Source organism: Python bivittatus, unplaced genomic scaffold (assembly GCF_059951505.1).
Source record: "Python bivittatus isolate LINGU-HERP-01145 unplaced genomic scaffold, Pbiv_v1 ctg000980_np1212, whole genome shotgun sequence".
NCBI classification, from domain to species: domain Eukaryota; kingdom Metazoa; phylum Chordata; class Lepidosauria; order Squamata; family Pythonidae; genus Python; species Python bivittatus.
In genome coordinates, this window is record NW_028277125.1 from 39,350,001 (window position 1) to 39,361,038 (window position 11,038).

The window sequence follows — 11,038 nt, forward strand, 5'->3', positions numbered from 1 at the left end:
GGTTTTTGATCCTCGTTATTCCAAGTCTGCTGCTTTAACATTTTGAGGAGAGGTGCTTTGCTAGGAATGACAGGAACTAAAATCCAACATATCTGCAGAGCTCAAGGTTTGGAAAGGCTGCTCTAAAATCTGAAAGAGGACCACCACATCCCCAACAAAAATGCACATTGGGCTCTTTCTATGTCATTGGAAACTCCAGAAAAGCACCTTTCTTTCCCACTGTGTAGAGGGAAGCCTGCAGCCACAAAAGTATGAATGAGAGCTTTTAACTGAAACACGGAGGTTGGATGTAAGTGATCTTGCCCATGTGTTCATGTATACAATACCTCAGAAGAAAATTTTCCTTCTGTTTCCTGCATTTATTTATTACTTCCAGATTTTCAGTTATATAAATCAATGGAAATGGAACAAAGACTTGTCTAGACCAAATTGGGACTACCCTTGGTTCTTTTGTAATTTGAAAATTGCATGTCATATTGATAGTTGGAATAAAATTCCTCAGAGCAGATAGGACAGATTGGGCTCTGTAACAGCAGCAGTCAGGGCAATGTTGAAATGGGACCTATGATATGTATTCCTTTCGTGCCACTCCTTCTAGAGCAACTTGAAGAAAATCAGTTGTACAGATAGGGATCAGTTGGATTCTACAATTGTTATGCTAAGTGAACAGCTATGAAATGCTATCTTCAGATTTTGAACAATTAAGCCTCATATAACCATGGTCCTTCTTATCTAGAAGGCTTAATCAAAAAGCTGCCGATATCCATTTTGTTCTGCAGGAAGACTGACTCACTTGGAAGATTGTCCTGTATCTCAAGGACTGTAAACAGAAGAAAACCAACCACTATGGTTCTTACACAAATTTTCATACAAAAACTATTATTCTGCAGTGCAGGTTTAGTACCAGTTCTCATTCTTGTAAAGGAGATGACCATCTTTGATTTTCATTTCATTTATCTCATGGGTTGTTCGAGTACACAATGTAGAACAGCCTTATATGAATGGAGGGCACTTTCCACATGCAAAATAACACTTTCATATTTTTATAAATACTTCACAATTTTGATTTCTGGGAAAGGTCATTTCCCTTAGTCAACTTTGCCAAACTTCAGTTGCATTGGCCCCACCCCAGCCTAGTTAGAAAGTGATGGGAACTGTGGCCCCAAATACATGGACAACGTGTTAGAAAAGGCTGAAACAGATCATTTGAAATAAGGCTGCACAACGCATTCAAAATCATGTTAGCATTAATTAAATATTCTCTTTTAAGTGTTGAAGCAGTTATGTCCTTTGGAACTGAAGGCTATGTGTCTGGGTGTCTGTGTGCATACATAATTCCAGCACAAGTGTGGCCTGTGCATGTGTGGCCTGTGAAGTGTCCTTTGAAACAACCATACAAACCTTCCAGAGAATGCAGCAGTTTTAATACTTCCAGGAGAGGTGTTTTGCTCACTAACACACTGTAAGACGCACTGTTTTAATACTTTGCAGAACCATAATATGAAGTCATCCTCAGAATAACACTTAATTGTATCCTCAAGATTATAGAGTTCATTGCACTAGGGAAGTAAAAGAATCTGTGCTCTCCCCATTTTATGACTTTCCTAGCCATGCTTTTTCAAAACAAAGATAATTTGTGTTGAGTGTATTGAGAGAATTACGGTCTAAACCCAAAACCTCTGAAGGGAGAAAAGCATAAACTTAGCTAAATAAAATAATTTTGTATTGGAAAATTGGTTTCATTGTTCTTGGTCCTGGGCATTACGTTCCTTCCTAACCAGCCAAAGTGTTCAGTTCTCCATGAAAGCTATAACTGTGGCAGGTTATCACAAAGACTTTGCCCACCATTGTTGTCTGTGGCTTTAAGACTGATTCTTCAGCAATGGAGGAGCAGGTCTTTCTTAGAATGATGTAAAATAAAAGGCAAAACAATCTTTTTCAGTTCACCTCCTACATTACAGAGACTTCCTTAATAATTAAAGCCAACCAAGGATTATGCAGAGTTTCATGAACAATTACAGAACAACAGCTGTGGATGTATATCTGAGAGAAAGTTCGGCAATTTATGCTGTAAAAATTCTGGCTAGGACCCTCTTTCACTTTTAACAGAGCTAAGAGGATGCTCACTTCATACAGATCAAGGGAATGCCTGGGGCAGCATTTTCAAAAGCTCTCAAATTACACAGGAGTCAAAATCTTATTTGCATTGCAAAGCATATGAGATTGTCTCTCCAAAAGTGGCTCTCCTGAATGCTAAATATGATAAAGTGGGGAGGGGGTAAAGTTGCCTTTCAGCACAGTCTTTTAAAAATCAGCGGACATATCATGTTTCATGTGCAAAAGCTTGTATAACCTTCTTCATAATAGTCTCTATTTCAACACCTGTTTAAACGTGATTTTTTAAAAAAATCAGAACACAAGATGCATGGACTTCAACTCCCAGAATTCCCCAGCCAGCACTTCTGAATTCTGGGAGTTGAAGTCCATACATCTTAAAATTGTTGAGGTTGAGAAACACTGCTGAACATGAAGGCTATTTGGAGCACAAATTCCCACAGCCACTGGGATTCCTTGTGCTAAAGCAAGGGAACAGTGATGAGGATCATTAGAAATCACATGGTATGGCATCCAACTAATTTCCCAACATGGATACCTTGAGATGCATCAGACCACAATTCCCATTACCATCAGCTCGTTCAATCATGGCTGGGGAAGGTGAAAGTCATAGCCCAGCACATAAAATTATAGAATCACAAAACTGGAAGGGACCAGTTAGGTCATCAAGTCCAACCCTCTGCTCAGATTAAACCATCCCCACCAGATTGTTGCCTAGCCTGTATATGAAAAGATCTTCTGAAGGGATGTTCCTCACCTCCCTTTGCTAATTGGTTCTACTGCCAAAATGTTCCTTCCATTAGAAAGTGTTTCCTGATGTTCAGCCCAAATCTGCCTTCCTTAAGGCTGCTAGTTGGTGGCTGGATGTAGAGTACTTTGGACAACAGAGAGTAGAACTTGACTTTTTTCTTAGTGATACCTTCCAGGTGCTTGCAAAAAGCTGTCGTATCTCTTCTAAGCTGTATTTTTTCAAGGCTATCCAGTTCTCTTGGTCTCTCCACATAACACATAGTTTCCAGATCTGATCATCATTGTTGCTCTTCTCTGTTCTTGTACCAGTTTCTCTCAATCTGTCCTAAAAGGTGGTGCCCAAAATTGGGTGTGTTATCTGAGGTGATGTCTGACCAGTGCAATATAACATGGCATCATTATTTGCTTGATCTGGAAGCAATATTTCTCTCAATGAAGTTAACATTTGCTTGTCTTTTTAGCTGACTTATACTCAGTCAGTGATCAATTACAATTCCAAAATCCTTTTCAACTGGACTCTCACCAAGCTTGAGCCTTCATTCTGTATCTGTGAATTGATTTCTTTTTCCTAAATGAAGAACTTTGCATCTGCCTCTGTTAAATTACATTCTTTTATTTTCAGCCCACTTGTCTAGTTTTAGCCAGCCCATACAATTTTGTGTCATCTGTGACTCTGACAAGCATTATTGCTACATCCAGCCAAGTCATTAATGAAAATGTTGAAGATGTGGAACATGTTGAATCCTATGGAACCCTATTTGATACTAACTCTAATCTGAAGAGAAACCATTTATGAGTACTCTTTGAGTACCATTGTCAGGCCATCTGTGAATCCACCTAATATATGCCACATGGTGCCTAGAACTCACAGTCTCCTGGTTTCTAGACTGATGCCTTAACCACTACACCAAACTGGCTGTATTGCCACATGCTTAACCAGCTTGCTAATCAGAGTATCATGGTATTCTTGTGAGCTGCTATGCTGAAGTCAAGATATGTCAGGAGGACACCCATTTGGGAAAGGCTAAAATAGGAAACACCAATCATGCTATCTCCCTGTTATGTCAATCTGGTCATAACTGTTGTTTACTTCTGTTCTTTGTTCTATCTCTTTATTTGAGCAACCAGTGCAAATTTGTACTACTCACTCTCCAACTTTTCATTTTTTGATTAACCACTTCAGTTCAAACACCTAATTTGTTTTGTTCTTTTCAATGCAGACTTTATGCTGATTTTTCTGGGTAAGTGCTAAAGTAGCATATGTCTCCATTCTTTATTGTAAGATTCTTTATGCTTATTAAGATATATTTACATAGTTGCCTCTTTCTCTCCCCTCAGCTCACATCCACAGCTGAAGTAACACAGATATCCTGCATTATGCATTTTAAGAGAGTAATGTTTTTGCCCTCCTAATTACTCCTATTCCTTAATGTTTTAAAAAATTATTTTGGATTATGCTGATCCATCTTTTTTAGAAAGTCACAAATGCATCAGCATCCAAAATTAAAGACACTGGGACTCTGAAATATCTGAGTTCCCATTTGACCTGTATAAAAATGTTTACATAAAGCACATGAGCAAAGGAGAGAATGTGCTCATCATATCACTTGTATAAGCATTCAGGAAACATTAAAATTACATTTGTGTAATACAAAGTTGCTTAATTTTAATCTTATTGGTGTGCTGATACACAACCAATCATTGCAGTGAACATCTGTAGAAAGATAGTGACTGAGGCACTCAATTGGTGTGCTAAAGGAATTCTGCAGGACATTAGGGAGAACCAGCATTTCATACTGTTTGTAACACAATGTATCAACATGCCAGCCTACTAGCTCCCTGGCTAGCTGATTAGGTCTCACGAGATAGAGGCAAAATTGCAGAAATGTAATTCTCTTCAGAAGGATTTGCCTCTGCTCCCAGACCTAGGCAAACTGGCTCGTTTTTCCTGCTGAATATGTTTAATTCTTTAAAATTAAGCTTCTGAACCTATTAGCAAGCCATAGGAAGCTGTGTATATGACAGCTTTGGAATACTGAGCAGGCTATGACTTCAGAAATGGTCCTCAAAGCAAGACTTGAGTATGCAGACTTTCTATATTACCATCATTAGTGAAATTGTTACCCACTGTAACAATTTCAATACTGGGGGAGATTCAGTTATATTTTCTCAAAGGAGCCATTCTGTTGTAAAATGATGAATTTATTTTCTGAATAATTAAAACCATTGATTTTTGCTCAGAGATCTTCTATCCATTTCCTCCATATTATGCAGAATATGGTTGAATAAATGTCAAAAGTTATTGGTAAGTATTAATGACATCAGTAGAGACAAGAAGCACAACACATTGATGCTTGCATATTTATATCCTGAGGTTAATTTCTTCTTCAGTCAAGAAAATCAAGAACAGAAATAGGAATAGATAAAAATAAGTTAATAAACTGACATTTTCTGTTGACATAAATTGAGGCTAACTGGTCTGTAAAAGAGCGGGACTGAGAAGTTTTCATAATTCACAAGAAGTATATATGAGATGACATCATCAGTTCAATATTGTTTGTTACAGGCCTGGTTGCAGATTTAGCTGTCCAGTGCCTCATCAGTTAGTCGAGTTAAATTTATATCAAACTGAATTCAGTGGATCTACTCTAAACATAGAGTAAATAAATAAAGTTTGGCTCTAATCCATGGAATGTATTTCTACTGCACTTACGGTTTGAGGGGGTTGCATTATCATCTCCTCTATGTTTAATGTTCACCTGCACATTGTTTTATTTGACTTGATTCATTCACACAGAGGGATACATATCTGAAAAAACTGGTAATTTATTTTCCATCTTAAAAATGGGGATAGCACAGATAATAGTGTTTCAGGGTCATTTCATATGCTTCCATTTATATTACAGCATCAGACTTGTTGACAAGAGAGGAAATACTGATGATCACTCAGGTTACACAGAAAGTCTTTCCCAGTTATATTTATACTTAAGTTTGCCTTAAGTCATCAATATCTGTAACATATCCAGTTTGTACTGTATTGCAATATGCATGAGACCTACCATCGCCTGATCACTATTAATTTTTTAAGGAAGAATATAGTCAAAGGAAATTGCAATAAAAATATAATTTACAAAAACAACATGTGATGTAGGGACATGAATCCCAGGAATTCAAAAAAGTGTCCATATACTAATAGCTTTTGTTCATCATTAACAACATTAACAATCTATTAGTACATCCATTGCTGCAGACTCTATTATTTCAATAAACCATTGTTTAAAAGATGTAGGCAGTTGAAAATGGGAATGAAGTTCTACATCTAAATTAGAAATCTAAAGGATATCTGAAATTATCATCACACAAAATCCATCCATAGGAAGGAGTAAAATATGAAATTAGTATACTAAAGTATTATTGTATATTAGTGTAGCACACTAATTTTTATGTTTGCATTAGAGAAAAGTTTTCTGGATTAAAAGACAATCTCTGTGTTACAGAGATTCTTTCTCTCACCTTTTCCCTGAATGCATTTTAAATAACTGCAGATTGCAATAGTGACTATAAAATAATCAATAGTGACTATGACTTCAAGAAATAAACATCCAGGAGTGATAAGCAGACAATTATTTGAATCATTTAAGAGAAAATCTAGGAAAATGCTGAAATCAAATTGAGACTGTGTATCTCTAAAGATCATTCCAACAGTACAATATAAAAGTTAAAATCATGTTTTGCTATTTTAGCTGTAACAATCTAATACTTGTCTAAATATCTCAGATTAACAGCTTTAGGTATAGAAGATTCCTGCTTATAAAAGGCACAGCTAGAGGAATAAAGTTTACTTAATAATGCAATTTAGCTTTTTATTTAGATAGCATCACTGAAGCAATGACCATGAAACTGAGCAAACTCAGGGAGGCAGTGAAGGACAGGAAGGCCTGGCGCAATATGGTTCATGGGGTCACGAAGAGTCGGACACGACTTAACGACTGAACAACAACAACAAAAAGCTTTTTATACTGTTTTGTTTTTCTTTATCTTGGATCAGTTGTACGGCGACTGACTAAATACATGGGATTCTGTTAGGTGAATTACAACATTTAGGGAAACAAAGTGAGATCTGTCCAAAATCACAGGCAGAATAAAAAATCATTAGTCATTACTCATCACTGGAATTATGTTGCATAAAATCTATTTCTAGTTTCAAAGACAAGAAAAATGTTTTGCATAATTCAACTGTAAAGAATTTTGAAGAATGTATTCTATTCAACTGAATTTCAGAGGGCAACTGATAAATGCCCAATGAATCTATCCTTATCTCTGTGATATGGATTTAGATAACTATTAGTGGTGGTTCAAACTGATTCTCAGCCCTTCATTTTTTTATTGTTGAAGGAAGAAAAATGTGAAGACATCAAAAGCAATTGTTTAAAATTGTTTACAGACCAGTCTGAGAAGCTAGGAAAAACAGAGTTGCATAAAACTCAAGAGAAATGCAGGACAGGCTTTAGCAAGTGAATTTACTTAGGAGGAGAGCCGTGTTAGTCTATGGTGGCAAAAAATCAGGAGCCTGATAGCACCTTTTCCAACTAACAGATTTTTATGAAAAGGTATATATTTCTGAACTATAGCTCACCAAAGCCTATGCCTTTTAATAACATTTGTCAATTGGAAAAGGTGCCACCAGATGCCTGAAAATCAAGAAGTACAGTATTGAAGTATGCAGTGGATCGAATTTATGTAATTAGTGTTGAACCTAAATTCTAGACTATGAACTCTGCGTTCTTGTTCACAACTGTAAAAAGAAAGGCAGTTGTACTGGTGTTTTTAACTGGATTAATAACGCCAAATCAGCAGAAACATTTCAAAAAGTAGTTAAGACTACTTTATATGTAATAAAATTGTCTCTACAGAAGCCTTATAGTTTAAGAAAGAATGTAAATTTCTCCTTCAGATATTAATATGAAATGACAACAGCTTTAGGTTTTTAGCTGTGTGCTTATAAATTGGAGAGCTGTCATTGCCCCATCTATACCGAAGAAAAAATGTTCACATTCCTCCTTCACAATAACCTAGATATGGGCTATGCATTAATATCTAAACTGAAGTACCTTCCGTGCAGGAATGTTGTAACATGCAAAGTAACAGTGCCTCCAGAAAAGTGCATTTAATGTCTGTATTGCAAGCAAAACCCAAAAAGAAATTATTTTAAAAGGAGGAGAAGGAGGGAAGACAGGACAACTGGCTAAAACACCAGCAGGAGGAGAACCTCAAACAAATGCCATTATTAATGCAATAAAATTGCCCAACATGTTTTAACAAACATCTCCATTAAAGGTGACAACTGTGGAGTCTTCTTTACATATAAAAATACTTATATTTTAATTCATATAACACATGCTTCTATAGGCTGAGATTCTACAAGCCAAAGAAATGAAAGCTTTCAAGTAAAAGCCAGTTCAGTATCTCTGATATCAATATGGCTAAAAACAGGGTAATCTTCAATGGCCAGACATATGAACAGTCCCAAACGTTTCCTACTTCCAGTAACATAGATTTGAAAATGCAGCTGCTTGGGGAAAAAATGGAAAAAGAGGGCATCTTTTTTCTTCCAAAATACTGAGAAGAATTTCCACCAATGGCATTTCTGTGCATTTATTAAGATTATAGACCCAAACACAAGTAGTAGGGAAAAAGTCTTATTGAATACAGCAAGGCTAACTTCTGAGTCAACATTCAACACTGGGCATTGGACCGCATTGCAGTTTTCTTGAACTGAGATTGCTCATTAAGCTGAATAGCTGTAAAGACAATAAAATAACTTTGTTCTCAGAAGGTTCATCAAAAGAACTCCCAATGGTTAGGTAACACCATAAAATGTAAAGAAAAGCTAACCTCTGACTCAGACAATCCAGTGGTAGCATTTCCCCCTACTCAGTAAGAGTCTCTTATCTTGTTCAATGCAGCTTAAATAAAATCTGACCTTGAAAAGTTCAGGGCAGCAATGATTTTTGAATTATGCATGAATTATGCATGTGATTTCTCTGCTGTCCCAACTGAGCTCAACTCAGCAAGGAAATCACTTCACCTCCATCTGCCCTTTGATCAACCAGGCACCAATCCAGGACACATAACTACAGAATCTGTATCATCCTATCTTCCTAGAAAAAGAGATCAAATGTTATTTAAAAGCTTGTATATTAGATATATACAGAAACACTACATTTGTATGCAGCAAGCGTTACAGCCTGACCTTGTATTTAACTTTGGAAGGGAACTATTGTTAGAGAATAGTGGACTGTGGCCATTCCTTCCACTTCTTTTGCAAAGGAATAGGATATCTGTTGACGTTCCAGCTCTTACCTGTGCAATGCTCCCATGACTTTCCTCCTCTGGCCAGGGACGGCTCAATCCGGAAGTGCAGCAGCACAGTCCAAACTAGTAGCAAAGCAGACATTAGGGAACTTTGTCAGCAGGCCCATGCAGAGGTACCTTCCAGGTCATCATTTAACCTCCTCATCCTAAACCTCTCACTGGTCTGGAAATCTTACGAACACAACTTGAGGATGGCACATGGCTAGATATCCAATACTCCACAGTGTCTGCTATTCTTAGAATCAGGACGGGTTATTCTCTTTGCCAATCCACCTGAGATATCACCCCCAGTCTTGCTCAGACCAATAAATTCTGGCCAAGCTGGCCACTGCTCCTAGGTTAGAGATGTTTTCCCCAAAGGAATGACCCCCATGATGAAGGGAGAAAGCCTAGGATGTCAGTGATCCTCAGCTGGCTGATGTCTAGCTGCTGAAATGCCCCATCCTGAAAAAACAGAGACCTCCCACCGACCACAAAGTCAGCAACAACAGGAGGCTGCAGTTGCAGACATTTAATGTAAAAAAACAAGTCTGAAAAAGAGGAGGAGGTGGAGTTTACTGCCTTGGGGAACTTTTCCTCTTTGCCCAGCCCTCTTGAGGCTGGCTTTTAATGCTGAAGCAGAGGAATTTCCCTCGCCAGGAGAGCCACTGCTGAGAGCAGGCAGGCGAAATAAAGGAGGTGTTCAGCTCTCTGTACACCTGAATTCATCATCTGCTATGATGCTGTGAGCCCAGGTTGAGATAGAGTGTGTGTTTGGGGGGGGGGAGGTTTCCACACACATGGCTTGTTTTCCAAGCTCTATAATTATCTCTCCCCTAAACACACATTCCTGTTTTGCAAAAAAAAAAAAAAAAGGAATTTAAGAATAACTAGACTCCACTTCATAGCAGCAATATTATTGCAATTATAGGAAGTCAGTGCCTTTCTGAATCCAAACAAACCTGAATTTGGAATCTGTGTTCAGAAGACAAAGGAAATAGATTATAGTTGAAAAAGAGTCATTTAGTCTGAGGTCAGCCAAGCTGTGAACTTCCATTCAATAAGGAGGTCCCTACATGCGCCGAGTGTCCCAGCAGGTCGCCAGCAATCATAGCCTCGTGAGAAGCAGCTAGAGAACATCAGGCTTGAGAAGATATTAGAGTTACATATTACAAATTACAGTAACATATAATATTACAAATCGTATATGTATATTAAATATTATATGTTAAAATGAAAATATTAGGCACAGAAATATGCAGAGTTTTTTTTAATAGCAAACCCAGATTATTGCCACCACAAACATGTGAATACTGTCCTTTGACAGTGGAGTTAACAGATGAGGCCTATTCCCTGAAAGGTGTGTTCCAAAATGGAAAATGAGCATTCAGGTTGATAAACCCAGCATTATTCAAAAGAGAGGGCTTTTTTTTTTTTTTTTAATGGAGCATTATTTAACTTATCTCCAGATGGATTATGGGCTAGGCTCCTTTTAAATTCTTGCAAGATCAACTTCTTCCAAAGTTTGCATGGGTCATCTCCTGGCAAGTTTAGGTCTCCCCCTGCCACTGTGGAAATTAATGGGGCTGCAAATCTATTCAGCATCCCAGTTTTACAAGGGAGTAGTTTCACTATTGCTCTCATCTTCAGATTTCCTGCATAACCCAAAATTATTGGGTTAATTTTTACATCTTTATATTATGAGTTGGAGCTTAAGACTCCATCCCAAATTGCTGTTAAGGTGTTACTTTCTTTTTCCAGTCAGTTTTTTTGAAACTGTTGGTACTCCAATAAAGAGTTCTTGGTTTGAGCTTACTTC

At 37.5% G+C, this 11,038-nt stretch overlaps 1 protein-coding gene across 2 annotated transcripts in view; it reads right to left on the reverse strand.

The window, feature by feature from the left end:
- Positions 1 to 9,735, reverse strand: part of TSPEAR (thrombospondin type laminin G domain and EAR repeats) — a 39,104-nt gene extending 29,369 nt beyond the window's left edge. For both annotated transcript variants that reach the window (XM_088132197.1, XM_088132196.1), the window contains exon 1: positions 9,229 to 9,735. In XM_088132197.1, the coding sequence (XP_087988323.1) occupies positions 9,229 to 9,322 (94 nt within the window). In that variant the 5' untranslated portion in view covers positions 9,323 to 9,735. The remainder of the gene's footprint in view (positions 1 to 9,228) is intronic.
- Positions 9,736 to 11,038: the final 1,303 nt, after the last annotated feature.